At 35.2% G+C, this 26,550-nt stretch overlaps 2 protein-coding genes across 7 annotated transcripts in view; both read right to left on the bottom strand.

The window, feature by feature from the left end:
• LOC114481283 (calcium-activated potassium channel subunit alpha-1-like) overlaps positions 1–22,371 on the bottom strand; it is a 106,885-nt gene extending 84,514 nt beyond the window's left edge. For 3 of the 4 annotated variants that reach the window (XM_028475976.1, XM_028475975.1, XM_028475977.1), the window contains exons 1-2: positions 21,591–22,371; positions 11,217–11,360 (exon numbers count right to left, since the gene is read on the bottom strand). In XM_028475976.1, the coding sequence (XP_028331777.1) occupies positions 11,217–11,360; positions 21,591–21,824 (378 nt within the window). In that variant the 5' untranslated portion in view covers positions 21,825–22,371. The remainder of the gene's footprint in view (positions 1–11,216; positions 11,361–21,590) is intronic. The other variant, XM_028475974.1, reaches the window with a different exon arrangement.
• Positions 22,372–24,441: 2,070 nt separating this feature from the next.
• The window catches only part of LOC114481282 (disks large homolog 5-like), a 40,385-nt gene continuing 38,276 nt past the window's right edge, over positions 24,442–26,550 (bottom strand). For all 3 annotated transcript variants that reach the window (XM_028475970.1, XM_028475973.1, XM_028475972.1), the window contains 2 exons: positions 25,706–25,815; positions 24,442–24,956 (listed from right to left, as the gene is read on the bottom strand). In XM_028475970.1, coding sequence (XP_028331771.1) covers positions 24,853–24,956; positions 25,706–25,815 — 214 coding nt within the window. In that variant the 3' untranslated portion in view covers positions 24,442–24,852. The remainder of the gene's footprint in view (positions 24,957–25,705; positions 25,816–26,550) is intronic.

The raw sequence follows: 26,550 nt of genomic DNA, 5'->3' as shown, positions 1-26,550 counted from the left end.
CCCTATTGTGAACTATATTTGAATTCAGCACAAATGGAAATTTATTGTAGTGATACAACCTTAAACATTAATTTCCACTTTCTCCAATAAATCTTTTTATTCTCATTAAAGCGTCTAAATTCTCCGTCCTGTTCTGACAGAGAATAACGTCTCACAGCAACAGTCATTCTTTCAAAGTCACATCAAAAAGCCTTTTCAACACGTTATTATGTTTCACCTTTTAAAGATTACATAACTTATATCCCATGTCTTTTTCTTGATTCATTGTTTAGGTGGACATGTTTTTTTTATTAAAATACATCCCTAATACTGTGTTCTTTGTTTGCGTTAATCAAATTAAAAAAGAAAAATCCAATCCTTTGTGATTCTGACACAAATTATTCTGGAACACGGATCAAAAGCTTATATAACTTCCTGTTTAGTAGGATTAGCAGTTAGCATATCATTGCTAATGGAGGCAATTTGTCAAACATGACTGTATTAGCAGCTATTTTAAATTATTGTTAATTCATACATTTAACATATTTCTAGTATTGGTAATTACCATGGTAACACAAGGCAACAGAGGTTTAATTTAATTTAAATTGGGTAGGTGGGGCCCTCTTTCTCTCCTATTTTATTTATTATTAATTATTTCATGACCTTTTTGTTTAGACCTTTCACGGATAATTTATTTATCTTTATATGTTTTTTTTCTTTCTGTCATCATTTACTTTTTTTGTTATTGATTTATTTTTTATTGTTTTATTTATTTTTAGTATTTATTCTTCTCCCATCGCTTCCATTTATTTTCTACACACACACACACACACACACACACACACACACACACACACACACACACGAATATTTGTAAATATCATTTCGAGAATTGTACACTGTTGTCTTTGTCATTGTCAATGTCTTGTTTATATGTTGCAAAGTAAAATAAAAAACAAATACTTTTATGCTATAGCATAAAATACATAGATAATTTAACATATAATGCATATATTAATTAGTTCCATTAGTCCATCAAATTGAATTATTAAAATAGTTTTGAAGCTTTTTTGGTTGATTATTAGTTTAAATATCCAAAACAATTCTGGTAATGAAAGTAGAAACAGTGCTGTGTGTGTTTTCTTTACAAAGTTAAAAACTGATATAATGAATCCTTTGATGGTGAGAAGCTCAATATTCAGCTGCAGATAATTTGCCATATTGCACAGATATTAAAATAATCATGGAGGGTGAAGCACCAGGAAACCTGATCCTCGCTTTAAACTCTTGGCATCAACACACGAGTGTTCAGTTTGTGTTTCACGTTGTATAGGTTGCACTGTAACTTCCTGCGCCTTGAAACACGATCCTGTTTGTTTGACACCAGGCGCTGAATATGTTACAGTGAGTGATCTGATGACATCCTTTCTACGCTGTAAAAACAAACACTGCTGTGAAGCCTATAGGAAAGTACTGTATGTTCTCTCTCCCTGTGTTTGCTTGCTTCACATTTATATATTCATCCATATAATTAGTCAAAATCTGTATATAGCGCGTCATCAAACAGGAAGTGGCCATATTGGAGGTACTCAGCAGGTAAACAAAGCAGAACATCAAACTAAAGGAAAAGGTGAATTATTGTCATGTTTTTATCTGTATTAATCAGTCAGACCATGAAAAACATTTAGAGTTTTATAAACTGTTAAAAGTTAGAATAAATCATAGAGAACAATGTCAACAGTTATCAGAGGAAAGGAGGAGCTAGTGGTTAGTGAAGCTAAACCAGGATCTACGAGGCAAACATCTGGACAACATCTGAATGTGTTCGTCCCATTTCTTGTCAGGTTAGAGAATTGTTGATATCAGCAGCTCTGAACTCATTTTCTAGTGTGATGATAATAATATAATTCATTATTGACTTAATATAATCACATTTAATAACCTGCTACAGTAGCAACACAGATGTTAAAATGTAGAGCTAAAATGTAGAGCTGTATTTCTCATTGTATTCCAGGTCAAAGGTCAGACCTTTATCTAAAGGATGACCCAGATTGGGTTAAAATCAGGTAGTTGATCATATCAGGATACGTAATAGACAGAAGATTCTCCAGGTCATCATTGATCTAACTCATATAGATCTGCACCACCAATAAACTCTAACTTTAACAAATATCATGACCAAGTCCTTCCCTGTATGTCTTTACATCTAGAACATATTTTGAGGAGCTTTTCTGTGGTTTCAGACATTTATCCATCACAGTGTTTACCTCTGAGTGCCTCCAATATGGCCGTACATCCAGGTTACTGCTCAGAACGTGACGTAAGTAAAAACCCTCTATAGAAAGATTTGTTTATATTTTTTAAAATGAATAAAAACTATACAATGATAAGATATAAAGCATTATGTATATTATCTACAATGTTTCATCTCCTTGGTAGATATTACATGCAGTCATGAATATATCTATAGAGCTGAAAACAAAATGTTCTTTTATTCGAAGGACATTAACAATTTTCTGGCTTTTTCTATAAAACATATGCTGCCTCCAATATGGCCACACATCCATGTTACTGCCCAGAACGTGACGTAGGTAAAAACCCTTTATTCTGCCTGATATAGTCGCTCTATTGAAATGTTTTCCTAATGTTTGGAACACGATTAGGATTTTCTCGTACATGCACTGTGGAACCTCCAATCCCACAGTGGCTAAGCCATGATTTAAGCCATCCTGGAAGCAGCCCAAGCACTCTCACAGTGAGGCGTAAAGAGCTTAGAGCGGGAGGCGGCGGACGTGTCTGCTCCCCGCCGCTTCCTGTCTGTCACGGCTGATAAATGAGGCTGTAATTCACTTTTCTCCTCAGCGTCGAAAAAGCAGGAGAAACAGAAAAAAGGTTTTAAATTAAGTTTAAATCATAAGAATATTTTAGAACAATTCCCCACTTTGTGTGAAACTATCAGCAAATGTGATTTTTTTAATTAGAATTTGATTTCAACATTCTTCAGAATAACAAAAAAACAGAACAAACAACACTCAAATGTCTAATTAATCAGTCAAAAGGTTGAATGAAGCAAAAGCTTAGACACACCTAGCCCACCACAATAATAAAATGGGGGTACGTGTACTCCTAAGGGTACGCGATGGCACTAAAGGGGGTACTTGAGAGAAAGAGAGAGAGAGGGAGGGGAAAATTGACATGGTCTCTAATAAACAGCAGAGATGGAAATGTCGCCCCCTGCAGTCACAGATGTATTCGGCTCACGGATTTTGTTTATCAAATTTTGGTAAACAATCGACTTTTTTAACTTTTACTGATTTTTAGATCAACCCAAAGCAGCACAAGTTGTTATTGTGACTAAAAAAGCTTCTCAATGACCCTGAATGCTTCACCTCATATAGAACTATAGTAAACTAGTCCCATTTTTAAAAGTTGACAAAACAAATATGGTGCAAAATAATGCGTTTTGTTCAACATAGATCTACTAATAAGGACATTTCAAAGGTTTTAGGACATATTTGTTAAATAGTGGAGGATCCCTTTAATAAATATTACCCTTGAATTGTATTTCTGGTCAGACTTTATTCAGTTAAACAACAATTGAGAATTTTATCGTATATTGCCATTTTGAGAAAAAATATCAAGATATGAATTTTGGTCCATATGGCCCAGCCCTAGTATCTAGTAGTCAAACAGTGTCAGGGAGTCTATTCATTCACAAGGCAGAACACACCCCACACAGGTCGCCAGTCCATCTCAGGCACCTTTTTAGAACTGATTTCATGGTTTCCTTTTCCTGTATTACTGAAACTCATTGACAAATAGACAGTAATAAAACAGATCATCCGGCAGAGGCGGATTTCCTTGGACATGAGTGATGGAAAATAATACCCTGTCAGAATGTTCTTGGTTTTGACAACAGACGATGAGTGAAACAAAGAACTCTAGTGGTTCTTTGTTTCCTCCAGTCGAGCCCTGGCAGCTGCTGCACCAAAAATAGTGAATGGCCGTCAAAGAGTCGAGTGACGGCGTCACGTTGTTGGCTAAGCTACGCGTCAGTGTGGTGAAAGTCACCCACGGCCCCTCTGGCATCAGAAACCACAGGTGGCGAGCAGGGTTGGGGTCAGTTACAGTTACGGTTTAAATTACCCACGTTCAATTACAATTCAATTAGGATTACAGTGACCAGCATTACAAATAAATTATAATTATGTTTTATCCTCAGAAAGTCACTTATATTTATGTTCTCAATAAATTACAATTACTGAGCCTGAAATTAATAACCTAATAAAAGTTAACCTTCCTCTTGCGTTAGCTTTCTGCTAGCATCTCTAATGCTAAATCAGCCGTAAAATACACTATAAACAAATATATATCATCTAATTTATTTTCTATCTATTGATTACCTTGTTAGGTTTCATAATTAATTAAAATATAGGTTTTAATATTTATAGTGTGGACATCTGAGCCTTTTTTATGTCAGTGTACCCCTAGATTTTATTTATTTTAAATTGTAAAATGTGTGAAAGATTGATATGAAACATGTTTAAATAATTGTTAACTAGAACTGTACACAGAACTGTAACATGGTTCAACAGTTTAGAGTTAAATTATAATTAACAATTTTTATAGAATTTTCATGGCAATTACAATTACAAAGTAAATTATCTGAACTCAATTACAATTTAATTACAATAACGACAGTAACACATTTTTAAAATTACAATTATAATTACAGCATGGTTCCACAGTTTTGCGTTAAATCATAATTGTCTCCACCTGGTGCACAAAGCACGTACGTTGTATTTCTTTCTTTTTTATTGTTAATTTGAGTGGGACAGTGTGTAATAATGTACAGCCAAAGTTATAAATACACTGGATTTAGCTAAACGCTACTTACCAGAGGTGTAAAGAGGACTGATATATTCTACTCAAGTAGAATTATTGTTACTTCATTGATATTGTACTGAAGTACAAGTAAAAGTAAGTCATACATAAAATACTCAAGTACAAGTAAAAAAGTAGCTCAATTAAATAATACTCAAAGTAAAAGTTACTATAGTTACTTTCACCCCCGTGTTTATAGTTGGTAATAAATCTTGGTACGGGTCCCTTACATACAGTAAACATCTCATGTAGAAACTTAAAAAAGAAGAAACACAATCTACCACAATTAGAACTTAATTTATTTTCCACAAAGTCATCAGTATAAAATAAAAGGTTTGAAAATATACAAGATTTCAATAAAAAAAATATTTCAATGAAAAAAATAATTCAAAATAAAAATAAAAAATACGTATAGATACACTTATGAACTCTAAAACTGATGTTTTTTTTAGAGTTTTGTGTCAGTTTTGACGCGATGCATTACGTTTAATCTGATTGGTCGGCTATGATGTGATGCATTTAATTGATGCCTGGTCATTTCATTGTTTTGTAGTTTCATTATGTTCGTTGATTATTTTGAAACAAATAATAATAATTTACTCAGTAACGGTTGGGTGTAGAAATGTAACTACTTAGTTTACTTCTTTTAAAACGTACACAAGTAAAATGACTGATTTAGAAATATACTCATAGTACCAATAAAAACAACTTCATTCCAGTAACATGAGTACTTGTAATCAGTTACTTTCCATCCTGCTCTAAATAAAGACACATCACCTTGTAAATGACGAGCCAACAACAAAAAACATTTTTTTTATCCTACCAATAAAACTAAATTGGTCAATTTCCCGCGGCACATCTAACGACGTCTTCTGGCCCACGTTTGAAGAATGAAAGCTTCAAGGACCATTTCTGCTGACGCAGCACCACAAATGTCAACCATTGATGAAAGTGTACCCAGATAAAGTGTTTTATCCCCCTCCTTCTTAAAATGCTCATCAGACAAAAAGCTTTTCCGTGTAGCAGCGCGAGGTGAGGAGGGTCTGCCAAATGAAAAAAGCCTTCCTGGCCCACTCATCATTACCCACAGTTCCTTTCCTTCTCAGCAGCAGCAGCAGCAGCAATGTGGTGACATTACAACTAAATGACAGAAAATCACTGTCTCATCTTCACCCAATAGAACCTCATCCACATGTTGACCCCAGTAGACCCTCACCACTCTAAAGTGTGAGCGCTGTGTGCTAGACAGCTGCTGACGTAGAGATTAGCAGTGATTTAGTCCAAGATGACATCTTCTGCTGTGTTTAACGTGGAACAGTTCAACATGGGGCTGAAAGTCACACGCCATTCACTGCTAACTGTATGCTATGCTAATATGCTAACAATCTAAAGCAGGGGGGTCAAACTCATTTTACTTCAGGGGCCAAATACGGAGCAGTTGGATCTGAAGTGGGCCACAGATTTTAAACTATTGTGCCCTAGTTTGCACCTCTATGTGTACATAAAATACAAAGTTTTATGTAAGAAAACGACAATATCCAAGCAATAGGCAACAGATATCAGTCCCAACAGAATCTACAGTTTAAATTTCTTAGATTTTGTGACCAATTTCTACTTAAATAAGGGAAATATTATGTAATAATCTGAAGGAAATTTTATTTTTTTCAACAGTTTAACATTAAAAATGACTGTAATCATTAGATGTAAGCACTGGGAAACTGTGAGCCTCTGCATACAGTATATTAATGAATTTCATTCACACAATGATTCATGTTTTCTTTGTCATATTTATTTACTCCTGCGGGCCGAATTGGATGCTCCAAAAGGCTGGATTTGGCCCCCGGGCCTTGAGTTTGACACGAGAGTACAATATAATTCATAGATTTTGATTGAAGCAATGTGTTTTTCTTCTCTTTTCACCCTGAATATGTACATTTTTGGTCCATGGTATAAACACACAGCAAATAATAAAATAAAGAAAACTATAAAAACATTCTCTTCTTTACTTAACATGTATTCTACTTCATCACTGCCATACATTACGTCTGCTTTACAAACTTTCTCAAACTCTTGCTGCATTTCTTTTATATCCTGCTTTTTATAAAGTCGTTCACATACGCTTTAATATGTCTGAAGGTTAACACATGTTTTGCTAGTTTTAAAGTTTTAGATAGATAGGGTTAGATAGTATAGGCTATAGTCTCACTAAAGTTATGTATATATAAATAGTCTGCCCATGCATATGTATACTGTATATATATATATATATATATATATAGTAAAACCCTATTTTTATTGTATTCTTTTGCACAACACAAATGTTGCTATTTTTAATATTTATTCATTATGTGTGTGTACATTGTTCTATGTCACACTTGCTTTTGCAATGTAAACTTGTTTGTCATGCTAATAAAGCTGTTTTGAATCCAAATTGCATTGAAATTGAATAAATAGATACAGTTCTACAGTCCCTGTGTATCTTGCAGCATTGCTAACAACAGTATGGGATGTGGTAACTATGGGAGATGTATTCATCCTAATGTGACTTTAACTATGTTGACTTGCTACCTGTGACAGTGACGGAGGTCAAAGGGCAAAACAGAAAACTTCATATTGCCCAAGGACATATCAGAGCTTCTAATAATAGAAAACCTTTCTCTGGCCCAGAATAATGGCTTTACCACATCCCGACTCCCTGCTGTCCTCAAGAGACGAGCACACATGGACTAAATGTCACTCAGCAGGGTCCCATCGTTTCAGAAAAATCCCCTTTTTCCAAAGAACACACCAGCCAACGACGCCCTGAGTGTCATTCCTGACTAAAGCTTCCTCCTCTAGGTACTAACATGAGCACTGTTTGTTTTGACCCGAGCAAACACTGATGTGATGTCATCTGGGATGAATGGGGATGATGGGATGACAGAGGGGGAGGGGAGTTGTAATAATAATGCACACACTGACAGATGGGATCCTTCTGTGTCCCCAATCTGGGGGAGACCATGTCTTTACATACAGCACGCTGTTGACTTGGTATCAGTGCGTGATGATGAAACCAACCTTTTTCCTCTAATATATGAGTGAATAGAAGCAACTAAACCGTTGTATCCAGGGGGGGAGTGGCCATCTGGCATTCCGGGCATCTTCCCGTTGGGCCGTCGACCCAAAATGTGCCGGTCCGTCTGCAGCAAGTGGAGGTAAAATGATCCAAAAGTGACAAAAACGTGGCAAGAAAAGAGTAAAAAGTGACTAAAATGGGCCAAAAGCAGTGAAGAGTGGCCAAAAAATGGGCAAATAAAGAGGAACCATGTGGTGGGTGATGACAAAGGGTAGCTTAAATGATCAAACAATAGTGAAAAAGGGCAAAAATGTGGAACAAAAAAAATTAAACAAGTGGTATTTATGAAGCAAACGTGGTCAAGAATAAGCTAACGAAATAAAATGTCAAAAAGAAGTAGCAAAAATTGACAAAGAATAGGAAAAAAGATGTATTTATTGCCAAAAGGTAGATAAAGTCTGAAAAAAGTGTCAGAAGTGTTTGAAAAGGGGCAAAAATAGGACAAAGAAAGTTCCAAAAAGAAAATAGATTAAAAAGGGGTGAAATAGTTTCCCCTTTTTAAGACATAAAGAGCCACATGTTGAGAATCACTGACTTAATAACAGCTTCATGGTCTCTAATAATGTAGTGGGCTGGTCTGGATAGAAAATGCCAGGGATGAATTTTGGTCCCAGTCCATCACTGGTTCAATCCCTGACATCATCAGAGTAAGGAAAGCACAAACCAGGGTCAGGGTCCTCTAGCACCTGCCTGTCAATCAACAAGTTCAATCAGAAGTAAACATTAAAGCTTTATTTCTGTCCCATACGCTACGTCACACTTTAAACACGACAGGCTGCACATGTTGATGGAACGTGTCCAGAGAAACATCAACCTTTGCCTCGGAGTCTGAACACGAACCCAGGTTTGGAACCACGATGTTTCCTGTTGACCTCCCAAAAAGCTGGACTGAAGTTTATCATCCACTGGTTTTCACACAGTTTTAAAACTTTTAAACTTGTAAGTAGAGTAGTTTTAGGGTCCTTAGTTTCTCAAACCTGCCCCTAACCCTAACCACACTGGATCCCTCCACCTAACCCAAAAAATGCCAACATAGCTCCAAAGGTGTCATAATTTAGCAAAAAGTGTCAAAATGTACACTTAATGACATAAAACTTCAAGTAAAGTGTTACCAATAGTAAGAAGAAGAAGAAGAAGAAAACCTGACTAACTAATTATTAAATAAATCAATAAAATAATTATAAAATAATTAAGAAGACAACAAAATACTAAATTGTTGCTCTAACTTGCCCTCACATGGCCTGGGAATGGGCTTTTTTTTTTTTTTTTTAAAGGATGAAACGGAAAACTCACATCTGCTGTGTTTAGGTAAGCTGCAGTCACCATGGCAACAGACAAGCACCGGCTAAACAGTTGTGTGTCAAGCCTTCATTGAGGCAGACGCGCACACACACACACTCACACGCACACACGCACACACACACACACACACACACACACACACACACACACACACACACACGCACACACACACACACACACACACACACACACACACACACACACACACAAAACAGTGAAACACAGAGAAAGCACAGAATGGTAGAGGAGCTGATGTCACACTTCTCTTGGCAATTTGCCGACAACATTGACTAACTCGCTCATCTCTGGTCAGGATGAGACGCCGTAGGGACAGGACAACCTGAACTCAACGGTTTAATGTGACATTACAAACATGATGTGATGTTGGACAGATGAAGGTTATAAATGTCAACCAACAGCAATGATCTAATGAGGTTTAAGAAGCTCATAAGAGACATTTCTGGAGTTATTTTTCATTTTTTGATAAATGTGTGTTTTTGGCTCTATTATAATATTTGTAGTTTTTTGCTGTTGTTTTTTTTTCTTTTCGTTGTCAGGTATTGATTAAAACTCACATCCGACCGTAGATCATCCTGCTAAACATGATTATAAATCTCTACACAACGATTCAGCTACAAATACTGCAGCACATTTAAAGCACTGGGCCAAAGTGGATCAGCACTGCAGTAAACACTGACACGGTCCTCCCACTCAAACCAATTCATTTCATTCTGCCTTACTCATGTTTAGAGCTTCAGATACCAACACACACTCCTAAAATCATTCAGTCTCAGTCCTTCTAAATACACAAATTCAATGAAATTCCACGATATTTCCAAGGCTCACTGTTTTCCTGTCCTTACGTCACAAATTGTTAAAAGAACTTTAAATGTTTCCAAAATACTGCTATTTTCCTCAAAATATTACATAAAATGTCCGCAAATGAAATAAAAATTGGTCACAAAATTAAGAAAATGTAAGTAAAGTTCCTGCAGAAACTGAAATCTGTCACTTATTACTTGGATATTGTTGATGCCTTACATAATGTTAAAATGACTAATAATAATATGCCTTTAATCTGCAGCCCAAGAGATTATTTTGGCTCCTGAACTAAAAACACTGCTTTATTTAATCCCTACATTTCGTCCATGTGTCTGAGGGAGGACGACAACATTTATGAACCAAGACGCATTCAAACATTCTCAACTATTGTCATATGACACAACTTTGGCTTCAGCGTTAACACAAATATTAAAGTCGACTGTCATGAGAAACTTTAAGGCTGATATGATCTTCCAGGGTTTCTGCAGCTTTAGTCAAAACAAATTCAAGACTTTTTATTGGTATTTGATATTAAATTTAAGACCAACTTCACAGTAAACATAATTGGGGAAAAAAACTGCCACATCTATTCTACAGGATTAGTGCAGACGTGCAACTGTCGGCCCCCAAAGTAAACACACAAAAATACACAAAATGACAATAAAATACACAAAAAAACAGAGTAAAATAATCAAAATCACTACAAAAACTCAAGATGACTTCAAACATCACCAGAAATCTATAAAACAACAATAAAAATACAAAAAATTTAAACTATTAAGGAAAATCTTTGTTGAAAAGGCAATTTTTGTTAAAGTTACATTTCCTCATGTTGTTTATACATTTTTAAAAAACCAATATTTCCATTTATTTTGAAATGTGAGACTAATTACAACCATAAAATCATACTTGTGTTCAAATTTAAGACATCTGAAACATTGATTTAAGACATTTTAATGACAATTAGGCCTTATTTTTAGAATAATTAATTTAATGCCTTTTAAGGCTTTTTAAGGATCTGACAAAACTTCTGTCATATTTCATCCTCCAGTCCCAACTAATGACCTGTGGATGGATTTTGATGAATTAAAAAGCAGATTAAGAGTCAACTCACCAGGACTCTTCCCGTCAGCGTCTGAGCAGATATCATAACGCCGGCCCAATCTTTGACTGAAGTCATCCATCCCACCTCGCTGGCTGCAGCGTTGTCCTTGTCGGTTCGCTTTATGCCATCGCCTGTGGTGAGCCGATGGACGTCCTTTAAAAACAAGCAAAGAGTAAAGTTTGTTTGGCCTCATGTAACATTGAAGCAGTTTGTTGAAAGGTTGAAATAGTTTTGAATTAAATGTGGAATCCTGCAAACTCATACATATGACATGTGAAACAATATAAAATCCATGTTTTTGTGAAGGAAAAAGCACAAATTCAAACAAAATGCTTAAAAAATCCTGTTACAAAGTCTTTGACTTTGCAATACATTTTTTTGAAATGTGTGATGTAATCAGCCAACATTCTTTGGGACAATTTATGAGAATCTTCCAGGTTTTTGAATATAACTGTGATTTGATATTAATGTAAAAAATGTAGTACTGCATCCCCCATTGTATTTTATTTACAATTTATATGATCATTTGTTTTTGCAGTGATTTTTTTTTTTACTTTGAACAAAATCCTCCTGTGGGCCGGACTAGATGCTCTGATGGGCCAAACTTGGCCCTCTGGCCTTAAGTTTGACATATGTGCCACAGACGGATGCATTGAAGAGTTTTTACTTTATTCTTAACATTATTTCTTGTGTTTGCCCCAAAACTCCAGCCAAAATCATTTCCCAACACATTTCTGGTGTTTTTCACTGACTGAAAGTTGTAAGAAATGTTTTTTTGGGGGGTTTGACAGAGTGAGGTGACATCACCTTCTAGAACAAATACATTATCAAGAAAATCTTTGTTCCTTATTGTCTGGCAAAGAAACACAATAAATAATGACAAAAATACAGGTGTCCCGATCCGATATTGATATTGGATATCGGTCCGATATTAGCCTGAAAACGAATATTATCAGATGACGGATTCAAATTTCTGGATTTTCCAATTTTTTTTTAATTAATTTTTTATTTATTTTATTCAATTGTGGAATAATGTAGGTATTATGTTGAAGATTAAAAATGATGTAACCAATTGGTTAATAATAAATGGGTCAGTTTTTCTCATCCCAAAAAAAAAAAAATCAATAAATAAATAATTATTTTAAAAGAAAAGAAAGAAAAGTATGTATGATTCATAAAATATCAAGATTGAAATTGTATATATGAGTTTTTGTCCGTATCGCCCAGCTCTAATGTAGCAACACATTTCATCAAATATTACTTTGTATTAAAAATGGCTTTTTTAACGCTTCAATCAGCTGATAGAAAGCATCATCCTTCATAACGTAATGGATGCGATTATGACAAAAGCCATAATTTATTACTCCAAAAAATCCCCAAAATATAATTATCAGTAATGAAAGCTAAAAGCATCCAGTAAATATACAGAAGGAGAAGCGCAGCCATAGCGTGTCTGTGTCTGTGCGTCTGTGTCTGTGTCTGTGCGTCTGTGTCTGTGTGTCTGTCTGTCTGTGACTGACGTTAATCACAGAGCAGGAAACAGGAAGCAGAGGTTAGTCCCGCCTCCTCATGAACAGCTCAAAGCTTTAAATCTCTATCACTCTTTTATTATAAAGGTGTCACATGATGCTCTGTCTACTGGCATGTCTGGTACTTGTGTTATGTTACAATGTTTTTTTTACCTCTGGTGTTTATGTCCAGGATTCCTACACGTTACATTCTCCACATGCAGACCACGCCCACACGTGTCTATATGCTCAGGCAGACGACTTTAAAAAAAAAAACTAAATTATAATAAAACACTCCTGGCATAATGTATGTTATACACACAAGGAATTAGAATTTTTCCAAGAATTCCCAATAGTGGTTTGAAAAGGTAAAATTGATGGTTGAAGGTCAGATGTTTACATCACTTCCTGTTCGTGGCTAGACGCACGACTGACGTTGGTTTTGGCTCGTTTACAGATGGAGTGAGACAAAGAGGTCCTTTTGTTTCCAAAAAGTTCCGCATTCACACGGCAAAGTTTTCAAAACGATCTCTGTTTCCATGGGAACGCTGGAAGCATAAAAAACATGTAGTTAACATGCTCGGCCAATAGGTGGCGGTATTATTTATCAATGAACCATGAATGTTCGTGTGCGTCGCTCTTTGGATTCAAACTGAATTTCTCCAACAAAGTGTTTTAGATTTATTTCACCATCATTGGATCAGAGACATTTTTTATTATCTGCACTGATTCTGACCAATCACAGAGCTGCACTGATTCTGACCAATCACAGAGCTGCACTGATTCTGACCAATCACAGAGCTGCACTCATTCTGACCAATCACAGAGCTGCACTCATACTGAGAGATATTTCACCAAAGCCGAGGTTGGGATTAATTTCTCTGTTTTTAACATGGTTAAATGGTTGAAGATGATGTGTTTCAGTCAGCGTGAGATGACGTACAGATGTTTGCTGTGGAGGTGAATGGATGACTGTCCTCTGGTACATTAATAAATGATGTTATAAAACACATAAATGACTAGTTTTTGACTCGTTGTGTTGCTGTGTGTGTCACATATGTAGAAGCAGCTCTGAGCTGTGTGTGTTATTGGATATTAAATAAAGCTAAAGAGTTATTAGAGAAACGCTGTGAACAGTGTGTCGGCATCAATGTGTTCAGGATTAAAGACAGATCAGCTTTATTCTGACGGCTACGGGCCAGGTCAGGTTTAACTTTGTAGGTCTGATTAAAGCTAATGCTAAAGCTAACATCTGAGACTTTCGGGCACGTGCCCTTAACACGTTTACTCTGAGACCGTTTTTAGAAAGTTCCGTTTTCAAGCACTAAAACATTGTTTCCGTGTAAATGAATCTCACCAAAACGCAACAGAACCTTTGCGTTTTCACTAGAAAATGTTCTCGCGTAAACAGAGCCAGAAAGAGGCGGAGCTAAAGAGGCAGAATCATTAAGCATCACCTGTAGAGACACAGAACGTATCGGCCTTAGAAAGACTTCTACAAGGTTTATCAGAACTGTCCCATTTATAACGTTATTTTTCTTTGATGTTGATGCTAAAGCAAACATAAAGCTGCTAGATCAGGTTTACACAAACTCATAAGGCAGGTAACACTGAGCTTTACACCCAACATAGCGTTCAGACTAGGGCTGGGTGATATTTGACTTAAAATGGTGATATACAATATAAATCTCAATATTTTTAATTCAAATAAAGTCTGAGCAGAATTCTGGGGTAAATTTGCTGATGCTAAACGCTACACATTTATTCACAAACAGATAAACAATATGAGACGCTTTTGTCTTTTTCTCCTCTAAAGGACAGCACGTGTGAGTGAGTTCTATAGTGTGGCTTGTTTAGGGGATGGTCTGTGATTTTCATGCTCTATTTCAATACAAAATAAGCAATATAGTATTCATATTAATATAAGCAATATTGGAATTTTCTATATCGCCAAAACCTTGAATCGTGATTTATTGCCCAGCTCTAGTTCAGAACTTATGGATCCAGTGGGAAACAAGCTGCGTCTGCGTGAGTTATATTTTAGGATTATGAAGGGGAAACTTGAGGAAAACAATGCATTTGTAACTGGGCAGATACTTTTTCACAGCTCTGTAAAATATTTGACAAACTTTGTTTTCCTACCGACAATGACCTCTTCTTTTTTCAGAATAAAGTGACACGGTTGCTACCATTAGAAAGCTTTAATTGGCCTCCTGCGAACATGGCATTTTAGAAAGCGTTTCCTTAAATTGGTGATGATATTTTTAATATTTCTAAGAACAGGCTCTAAAGATGAATGATTTATGACTTGTGACATGCCAGGGTCCAATTATTCTTTAAAACATGAATTCATCTTAAGGTCACTCACAGTACGGTGTGCCTTCAGAGTTGTGTTTATGACATTAAAAACTGGTTAATGTCACGCATGGAAACAGATCATTCTGGTGCTGAAATGACTTAAAGTAAAAGGGACGTCTTGTTTTTTTTAATCAAATCAAACCTTCCAGAAGTTCAGATATTAAAGCTCACTCTCATTAGAGTATAATAATAAAACATGTGACACATTTTCTCCAAAAAACATATACATTATTAAAAAAAATGTGTTGCCATGAATGACATCAGCGATAAACACTAATGAAATATCATCGTCTCTGATCACACATTATTCAGACAATTATCATCCATTCATGATTATTGCTTTGCGCCATGTTTGAGTCACCACACAATCACCACAATAGTGTTTTTTTAATAATTAAGAGTGGATGGATATCATATGGTATATCATCACACAACCGTCTGAGTTCTGAGGGTTGGGGATCATCTCTGTGATTACAGCCAAATATTAATAAGTTGGTAAGTTGGTATATAAAATGTTATATATACTAATATTCCTTAGCATAATGTCCACAAATGCATAAATAAAAAACATCAACGCAAGTTTAAACATGTTTATTTTATTGGATGGTCATAAGGCATCTCAAATAATTTCAGAAAAATAACAATAGCTTGAAAAAAAATGATGTAATATCAGAAAAGTAATATTTAAAAACCACCAATATTTGGTTGAAAACAGACTCCCACTCACACGTCTTCACACAGTAAAACTAATCAAGTGAAGTCAAGTTAAGAAGACGTGAGCGCAAGAAGTTTTCAAAATAAAATGACCACAACTTAATAAAAATAAAATGAAAGATTTTATTCAGGGTCACGTAGATAAAATGAAATTCATGTTTTAAAAACTATTTATGATGTTTTGCAGTGGTTGGTGATGGTTCCAGTAAACATGATGTTTCTATACTGGAACAAGATTGGCTGAAAGGACAAAACAATGCAAATATTCTCAACATTTTGTGTAAAACATATCTTTTTTAATCATTTTAACGACACTGAAGGGACGTTAATTTTTCTTGTTTCTGACGGCAGCATGTCGTGGTTACGGTTAATTTCTTAACATTTGTGTTGATCTGAAACCTGTTGGATCCCAGATGGTGCAGCATGCTGCATGCATTATGCAACAGAAGTGAGTGATAAACACCTTCTAACAGCACAGACAGTTAAACACACAACAAGGAACACATTTACATTTGTTACAAAGGACTCACAAGTCGTATCACTGAAGACATCTTATATTTAACCCTTGTGCATTCCTTTAAATGTACATGTCTCATAAAAGTGCAAAATATTTATTTTTTACTTCCACCGTATCAGATCTTTTCAAATATTTCAGTCCTATTCATCAACATAAAATGTATTATAACTTTTAAAATCTTTTTTTTACACTAAATCAGAATCATCTTTATTTTCCAGGTATATTTTACACACGAGGAATTTTACTTTGTTAGACTTTGTTCTCTCTGAACAATGTAAACATTAAAAAATAATCAACTGAAAATATACACAAGTAAATGAAGACTAATATGTACAAGGCTAAATAAGATAATATAATAATATAATAGTGCAGTGGTGAGTAGAGCAATAGGATGATAAAGTAAATATAAGGTCATTAATAAATATGCATTATTTATAAAAATGAGGGCCAAAGTTAAATATTTTTAATGAAAATATAACAGCCTTGATTGTGTCATTAATTTATAACAAAATTTAATTTAATGCATTATTATTATTTTTGGCATAAGAACAGTTTTTTCTTGTATATTTTATTTAATATTAAAAAATCCAGGCCTTCACTGAAATTTCCCTAAAACTGAATGAATGATCTGTGGTTGGTAGAGGGTCAGTAAACCTGTAGAGGCTTTGATCTATTAGGTATTATTGATAAAACATTATGATGTCATGATTTCATATTATGTAAAATATGTGCGAAGCAACACAATTTTTTTAGTTGGCAGAAGTAACTAATATGATTCAAAAATGTACAAGCAAAGCTAATTATTAAGTCCATCTGTGTGCGTGTGTGTGTGTGTGTGTGTGTGTGTGTGGGGGGGGGGGGGGGTCTTATCTCACTATGGATGTAAAGCAGGATTTAAAAACATTTATGAGGATTAACTCTAGAGTGTAGTTGGATTGATTGCTCTAATCCACAAACTGAAGGCCCGGGGGCCAAATTCTGCCCTTTAGATCATACAATTCGGCCCCCGGCAGCAGAAAGCAAAAAAAAGTCAGAGAAGCCATAAATCATTGTGTAAATTACCAACTCATTCAGTTTAACATATCTCCAAATGAATAAATACACAAATTCAATGAAACTCCACAATATCAGCTGGGCTCATGCTTATGTCACACGATGGCAGCCATTTTTCCTCTGAAATTATTAAAAGAACTTAAACATTTTCCTAAATCCTGCCATTTTCTTCAAATTGTCCCACACAATGATAATTCAAACTTCATTACAATAAAGGCTATGATACAGTCAGCCTTGGTTTCTTTAAATAGATGAATATTTCAATATACAAAACAACATTTAAAATACTACACAAGGAAGACGTCATAAACCCAAACAAGCATCATTCTTGGTGCAAATATTCAACACAAAAAATAAATACAAATGTATTTCCTGAATAAATAACATATACAACTTATATATTTATTTTGTGATGGCTGCTATACAACACTATATAAATACACCTAAGCTAAATCATGGAAAGCGGTTTCAGTACCTTGATTAATTTAAATTAACTATTTATTTGGTTTTATTTTGAAAGTCTACTCTGGGATATATTACTCTCTACTAGAAGGATGTCCACCATCAAATTGGAATTTATGATATTGGGTCTTCGGATGATTGAATCTGGCATTTTCCCGATCTAATGCAAAATTGGATTACGTTTGCAGCACTATAGGAAGCCGCAGTCATTGACGAAAAGAGCCAAACTCTCAGAACTCTCAGATGGATTTTACCGTGGAACTTTAAGAGGAGTGGATAGTTTGTTTCACAGGAAATGACCACACTATTGGATTACTGATCGAATTGACCAGGAACAGAACAGTAGGGCTGGCAGTCATGTTATGGCTAGTCCGTCTCAAAACACCTTCTCTATTCTCGTTCGCCCCTCCCACTCAGCAGCAGAGTCTGAGAAAACAGGCTTATCTCAAAGAACACTTTCACTCCTCCTACATCACTACATATCCTGTCTTTGTCACCGTCTCTGGCTCCACCCCTTTCTCCCTCCCAGTGGTTGGTCAGTAGGAGGTGCATCGTAAGGGCAGCGCCACACTGTGGCTGACCTGTGAACTACACACCCTAAAGACCCATTCCCTGTGCTAACGTGATGTTTTATTGAATTGAATGTTGTGTTTGCTGGTTTTTGTCGCAATGTTTGCTGAAGAGTTTATTCATGATCCTAAACTCCGCCCCTCTCTGCAAAGGGCCTAGTTTGGTTTTTGCCTGTTTTTATCTCTTCTTCTTCTTCCTACCATTGTTCTATATTTCTCATCTAAGAAACGGAGCTCCGCCCTGCTGCTGGCTACTCCACAGTTCTCCCGTTCCTGTTCCCATTAAGTGATTATAATAGTGATTATTTTTTCATGTTTCTTGGTCGAGATGTAACTCAAACTGAATCAATAATCAATCAATCAATTTTCCCCTCAAGAAAAAAAACTGTCCTGCAGTAGAAACTGAATGAGTTTTTGAATTAAAATCAGAAAATGTGGTCAAAAGCTGTGTGTGTGTGCGTGTGCGCGTGCGTGCGTGCGTGTGTGTGTGTGTGTGTGATTGTCTCAACAACACAACATGGTCACGTCCTCCACACTCAACAACTGCAACAGATGGAGTTTTACTCTCGTAATGAAATCCACTGCTTGCCTGTTGCCTAGCAACAAAAATACTGATTAATATGGCATGGAGCGTTTGCGCATGACACTGCATTTCTGACATTTTCCAAGAAGCCTGATTCTTGGATTAAAAAAACCATGAGTGAGTGAGTGATGGATGGATGGATGGATGGATGGATGGATGGATGGATGGATGGATGGATGGATGGATGGATGGATGGATGGATGGGGACAGAGTTATGAAATGTGAGAGGCTGTGAGGAGGAGCTATCTCTGACTGACTCCCACAGACAACAACAGGTTGGTGCTGCTGAGCTTCACTGAGGCTAAATGTGACACAAACACTGACTCTGACTCCTCCCACACAGACGCTGTGATGCTGCACGTGGACACAAACAACCTGATACTGGTGTTTTTACCAGTGGGCGTGTACTGTAGCTGTAGTTTGACGTCATTTGGAGTCAGAGTCTGTGCAGTAGGGTCCGGAGGGAGGAGCCCTGGTAACGCCCCGCCCATTTAGCGTACTGCCCTGATGACTTATGCAGCCCAGCTACAGTACGCCACGAACATAAGTATTTTTCCCACTGGAAATTCTACCAACATCTGAGAACAGTTTACTGCAGAACAACTCATTTTAACAACTCAAAAAAGATTTAAAAAAAAAAACTGAACGAAAAAGTTTAATAGTGTCTTTTGTTCACGACGTAACTGATATTCACACAGAGAGCTACGCAATATCCGCGACTGTCAATCATCGTCATATATGACGTAAAATCACGTTTTTCAAGCTCAAATAACTTATTTAAAACAAAGTTCACAGAAAAATGAGCACTTGAACACAATGTAGGGTGATAATAACTAATGATCATAGCAGAGTTTAGCTTTGGAAAAAACATATGTGATGAGTATTTTAACTTTACAGTTTGACCCACATCCCATCTGTTATCATTGAGGAGGCGGGGCTTATGACCTAAACTGCAGCCAGTCAGCAGAGGGAGCTCTAAAAATAAAAGCTTCACACCACCAGGGAGTTTGTCCCGTCTATTCTTTTACAGTCTATGGTTTTTACTTAATTCTGCATCTTTGCACATCTATTCTGTTGCAGAACAAAACATTTGAACATTTTGTTCATGATATTAATCAAAGGCACATGATGAGAACTATATTGTAGTTAAAACTCTAAATCAAAGCCGTCCAATTTCTGCTCTATATAGTACTCTATATACTCTCTATTTCAAACAACATTAACATAATACAGTACAGTGGTTTATAAGAAAAAATTCTAAAGCTGAGGTTCAGTTACATTATTTTTCTTAAGTTTTAAAACATTGTTCAGTGGAAAATGTAGTGTTTTAATCGTACGTTGTGTCCCATTTTGGTGAATTTATATTCCACTAAATGTCTTTGAAGACATTTAGATATTTCATAAATTTATGCCATGAAATACAATAAAGAAAAGTTTTTTTCAATTTCAAAACTACTTTAAGTGTTTATTTTTCACAGTTATGTTATTGGAATATTTCATTTCATGCATTACAACATGAATGTTTAGTTTTGGCCCTCCACCAGGATTACTGTTTGGCCCTTCATTAAAATGAATTTAGGCAGCTCTGGTTTAAATGGATATTTTTATGAATATCACATTTATCAGTGATGAAAATATTACAAACACAGACTTCAACGCTGCTTCCTGGCCCATTAATACATAAATGCACATTTACTTTATCAGCCACTTTAATATTCTACTTTATGGGGAAATACATAAACGTTACTAAAGAAGTCAAATGTAAAGTCATATTTTGTCAGATGTGAAGCAATTTCTGTGGGAAAGTCATCAGATAAACATCACAACAAATACATAACTGTAAATAACTGGAGGATGCTTTAGATCCGGGGTTTCAAACTCATGGCCTGCAGGCCAAATATGGCCCACAGAACATCCAGTTTGGCCCATTACATTAATAAAAACATTATTCCTGAAGTGTAAAACTCATTTTATCTCAGAGACAACAACAAACCCAATATTTTATAAAGGAAATAATCAATGTTGACATGAATCAATGTAACAAATCAAACATTACGTGACAGGATTTTACTTCATAAATAATATTTTCCCACTCATGTTAAACTATACTGTACACAGGTGTAAAGATTTCATCATTTGCCTATTTTTATATTGTTTTCTTTTGTTTTTCTTCTTCTGTGGTTAAATGTACAGTAATTTCATTTAAATATGGAGTCAATACATTATTTAAAAACTGCCTTCGATCATGGCTTTAAAGTTTATTAAAGGTGTGTTTTACTCTAAAATAGACTAAAGATAATTAGTGCAGAAAATATGGCAAAGTTTAAACTAATCAAGATCATTTCTAACATCATTTTGTTGTTGTTGGTATTATTTAAATTATTCTCAGTGTGTGTTTTTGGTGTCGTTTGATTGGTTTTTTATGTTTCTTTTGTAGTGATTTTGTATATTTTTTCTTTTATTTTGTGTGTTTTTTATGTTGTTTTGTGAGTTGCTGGTAATATTTAGTATTAATATGATTTCTTTAACTAGAAATAAAGATCATGTGTACCCCCATTTGAGAACCACTGCTCTGTAATGTTACAGAATAAATCAGAGTGAATGACGTCATGAACCTACCTTCTTCTTAGCGTTACAGTGGCAGCACACGGTCCACAGGTACTTGAGAGTTCTCCACAGGAGGATTATGAAGAGACCCCCAAAGAAAGTGACCATGGACGAGGCCAGGAACGCCCACCACATGCGCTGCCCGTTACTGTCACACGGAACATCTGGAGAGAACGGGATGATCACGTTCATCTTTGATATGTGAATGGACGGGTCGGGGCTGAATTTCTCCCGGTTTTTCGGCATAGTTGGCTTTTCCTGGTCACCTGCCAACCTTCCTCCTCCTCTTCCTCTTCCTCCTCCTCTTCCTCACTCAGTCAAACTACAGCTGTCGGGGAGCTCCAGCCAGCGCCTCCTGATGCCGCGACGGCTCAGGCATGTTTCACCCTTTCCTCTGCCCTAAAACACCTGAAAGTTCCACGCACAACACGCGCACGATGTGGAGGAGAAAAAAACTACTTCCTTTCCTATTGACGTATCAACGCGCGCCTTCACGATGTGCGTCAGGAATCGTGCGTCTTTTGTTAAATCCGTGCGTAAAAATTTTTTTTTTTAAAAAAATCACATTTTGGTTCCAAAACTTAATAGTATTTCCCTAAAAAAAAAAAACACTTGAATATGAGATTGTTTCACCAAACGTGGCTTTTAGTCTTCACCAGACGGAGGGTCGTCTCCATCGGATCAGTGATCCGATCTGTTCAATGCGTCAAAAGTCGCTCCATCTCATGTTTGTGCGTAAAGACGCAGTTTGTGCGGCGGAGATGAACAGTCGCTGGTTACATCCATTTGTTGGAAGATGGCATCAGGTAGTGGGGGGGGTGGGGGGGAGGGGGGAGGAGCCACGAGGAGCAGCAGACGTCGATGTTGATCTGGATGTCTGGTTATTTATAGAGTGCCTCATCAATTTTTCACCACTGCCTTTAATGCCATACCTGTGTGAACGCCCATGATTACAGCAATATACGGAAGCTTAATTATTGCATTTATAGGGGAAAAAAAGTTTAGTTTTTCCTGAATTAATGAGATTAAAAATAAATAAATATGCCCTGTTTTTATAGGAAATATGTTTCGTTTTTTCTGAATTTCCTCTAAAAACTTCTCATCAGCTCAGAAAAACATTTTATATATATATATATATATATATATATATATATATATATATATATATATATATATATATATATATATATATATATATCTTGTCAATTTTCTCACCAATATTTTTATCTAATCGACTCGGACAAAACGAAAATTATTTCCAATAAAAACAGAAAAACGGGGCCAATTTTAATCTCATCAACTATATACTATTATAGTCACTTTTTAAAAAATATCTTAGTCACTTTCTTGTGAATTTTATTTATTTATTTTTTAATACGACAAAATCCGTTTCAAGCAGTGGAAAAAAACATATCTAGATTTGCTTTACTAGCGATACTTGTTTTGTTTTTTAACTATTAAAACAAAATGTGTGGATATGATGACGTATGAGATCTAAAGGCCTGATAAATAGCGCCCTCTACTGGACAACACGTGTTTAACAGCAGCAAGCATCTCATCTTAAATGCTACTATACTTGATATAATATATATATATACTTGAATATAAAATAACTCTGGTAAAAAAGTACATGCTACTAAATGTACTTAGGTAAAACAATATTTTTTAGACTAGCAAATTCTATATCTTATTTTTTTTAAAGAACTTGTAGAAAAATAAATAATAAATTAAATTTGACCCTTTATGAACACGTGGAGATCTTAGCACTCATAGATTTAATTTGTTTAAGACAATTAATCACTCATTTAAACTCAGAGCAGCTTAAAGTTTTACATTTTTAAAAACGTGAAAATATGAACCATAAAACTAAGGGACACGCAGAACAGGAAAAATACACAAAACTACCAAAATTTTGCATCTTGTTACGTCGTGAAGTCATCGTTGAAGGTCTTAAAAGTAACGAGCTTTAAAATGTAAGGAGTAGAAAGCATAAATATTTGTTTTAAAAAAGTAAAAAGTCACCAAATAAATAAATAGCAAGTACAGATACCAGAAAAAACTACTTACAGTAACTAAGTATTTGTACTTTACTCGTCACCTCCGATTAAAATGTGTTTTCTGCTGTCATTTAATGGTGTTTGAAATGAAATCCAAAAATATTTAAATATTGATAAGCACATCCTTTACAGTCAATGGATCAAACTAGTTTTAATTTTTCATATTTATGATAAAAAAACTTTAAAAAAAAAAAAAACCTATTCAAAACAGGCTTCCACAGTATAGTTGCTTAACCTGACCAGTGCACTATACAGACAATAATCTAGACTCCATGAGCTGACTAAAGGTGTGCTGTGGTATCTGATATTAAACCAGGTCTTCTACTACATCTGTAAAGCACCGTCACCTAAAACTGGCACATTTGTATTATCCACTGTCACTCAGTCATAATGTTTAATTTTCATTAAAAAAAAAAACACACACGTGTAGATTTTCAGTAACAGAAATCCACTTTTAATATTTTGGTAAAAACATTAAAATTGATTAAGAAACAACCCAAGCTAGTGGTGTAGTGTAGGCTACATTAAAATTTAAAGATTCCTTCTTGTGAATCAACTTGACAGGGAACAAAAAAAAACCACATTTAAACTGAGAAACTTCTGATAAAATGAGTAAACCCGCTGTAGCGTTATGAAATCACCATTGTGGCATTAATCGTCAAACAAACATTATTATTTCTTCTAGTTTGGCACAGGCTGCTGTTTAAGGAGTTAAACCAAATCATTATTATAACTTTTTAATCCATAGAACTGTAGATAAATCACCATCATTTTCCTCTATAAATAAATAGAAAATATTGTCCTTCTGATTACCTAGCGACAACTATATTTGTATTAAAGATTTAATACCAAAAATATTTGATTAGATAAATTAAATGGCAGGAAAATCTGTATAAATATATATAGAGAAAAAAAAGAAGCAGTTTTCCATTTCATCTTCATTTTAAGAAAAAAAAAAAATATGTCTTCGGTTTGAATCAACGAAGACTAAACTGGACTGCTACAACATTAGAGGGAAAGTCAAACATTCAAGTATTAAACACTAGTGTAAACGAGTCTTCGCAGTATAGTACATCACTATTATAGTGGGAATATTGCATCATCATCATCATCATCAGTTCCATCTGCACCGTACCGCTCTCTGTGCATCACATCCTGGGTAGTATTTCTGAGACCATTTGTAAAAAGAAAAGAGAAATAATAATAAAAATAATAAGTTATGGAGCTCCATCAGGTATCCACAGCACTTTGTTTTGCTCCTGCTCCACAATGGTCGTGATCTGAGTGCAAATATAGGAGACGCTGCCTCCCTGGACAACGCCTGCAACAAACACAACATCATTAAAGTACGTCAGTCACAACTAGCAGCTGTTCTTTTATGTAAATAAAAAAAAAAAATTATTTTTGTTTGATATATTTTTTTTTTTTTTTTTGGAAAAATGCAACATTCACCACTTTTCATCATTTACATTAAAACAATTAACATCTTAAAATACCAAAATGTCCAACAATGTGAAATAAATTAGAGAGAAAATAAACATTGGTATTACCAATCCTCATTATATATATAGTACATACACACTGTATAAATATATATAAGTACATATAAACACATTTTATTTTTTTAATAACATCCTGGTAACAGTAACACCTTCACATCCAACGATACTTATGGGAACATTTCTTAAAAAAATTAAAAAAGGAATAAAGATGAAAATAAAAACTAAAAACTAGGAGGAATTTAAAAATAGCTTTTATTCAGTCTGTTGATAATGTCTGTAATGAGTTTAAATCAGAAAAACTCCCACTTCAATAAAAAGTCTCTGTATTGCTCTAAATATAACCATCTATAACTATTGATTGTATAATTAGTATTTTTTTCAGTTTATGGGCAGTTTACTTGGATTCAGAAATAATGAAAAAAAAAGGGGACTAGAGCCTAAAAAGTTTGAGAACCACTGATCTAGATAATTAAAACCGTATGAAACATGGCTGTATTAAATGCAAACAGTCAGTGAAATCATGACTCAGGTTAAAAAAACGCAACGTCATTAGTGGCGCTCCACTGACCTGTGAAGAAACGACTGTACTCGTTCTCGATCTTCTGCGCCGCCTCAAACTGTTCCTTGGAATGTTTCTGTGAGAGTTTGTCCCGCAGGTACAGAGGGTCCCTCTGCTCTCTGTGAAGACATTAGCCTCAGTTAGCATGATGCTAACCCACTGTCATGAGGTGCAACAGAACAACATGTACAGCTTTTCATTCAATATAGCAAATAGTCAGTAATATTTGCTGCCGTCTGAACCGACTAATGTTTTGTGAAAGATGAAAATAAAGGAAATTGTAACGCTATAAAAGTTAAACTGATCTCACAGGGGAACGCATTAGTCATGAAAATGAAATAATCTATCGTTTGTACATGTCGTACTGGAAAATACAATTTGTTTTGTGGAAAAACAAATTGTTTTTGTGCTGATTGGAAGTTAAATTTAAGCTGATGTTATGAAATCAGAAGTTATTCTCCAAACCATAACCCCTGACCCTAATCATAAACGTATACCAGGGATGGGCAACGGGGACCACAAAAATGTGATAATGACCAATCTGAGCTTTAATACAGGAAATAATTTATTTTGTCTTTGTAGTCTTTTTGTGTGGTGTTTTCCTGTTGTCATTTTTAGACATTTTGTGTTTTTTAATTGATTTTATAGATTTTCTCGTCAATAAGGCAAATTTTTGTTTTTTATTCAAGTCTTTGTGTGTTTAGAAGTCATTTTGTGTGTTTAAGTGGTTGTTTAGTGTGTCATTGTGTGTGTTTTGAGACATTTTTTGTATTTATATCTATATTTTTTAATCTTTTTCTACATTTTTGTACTTTTGGTGCATTTTGCTGTTGTTTTCTGGAGTTTTGTGTATT

Source organism: Gouania willdenowi, chromosome 19 (genome assembly GCF_900634775.1).
Source record: "Gouania willdenowi chromosome 19, fGouWil2.1, whole genome shotgun sequence".
NCBI classification, from domain to species: Eukaryota; Metazoa; Chordata; class Actinopteri; order Blenniiformes; family Gobiesocidae; genus Gouania; species Gouania willdenowi.
This window is presented reverse-complemented; position numbering and strand designations above follow the sequence as displayed.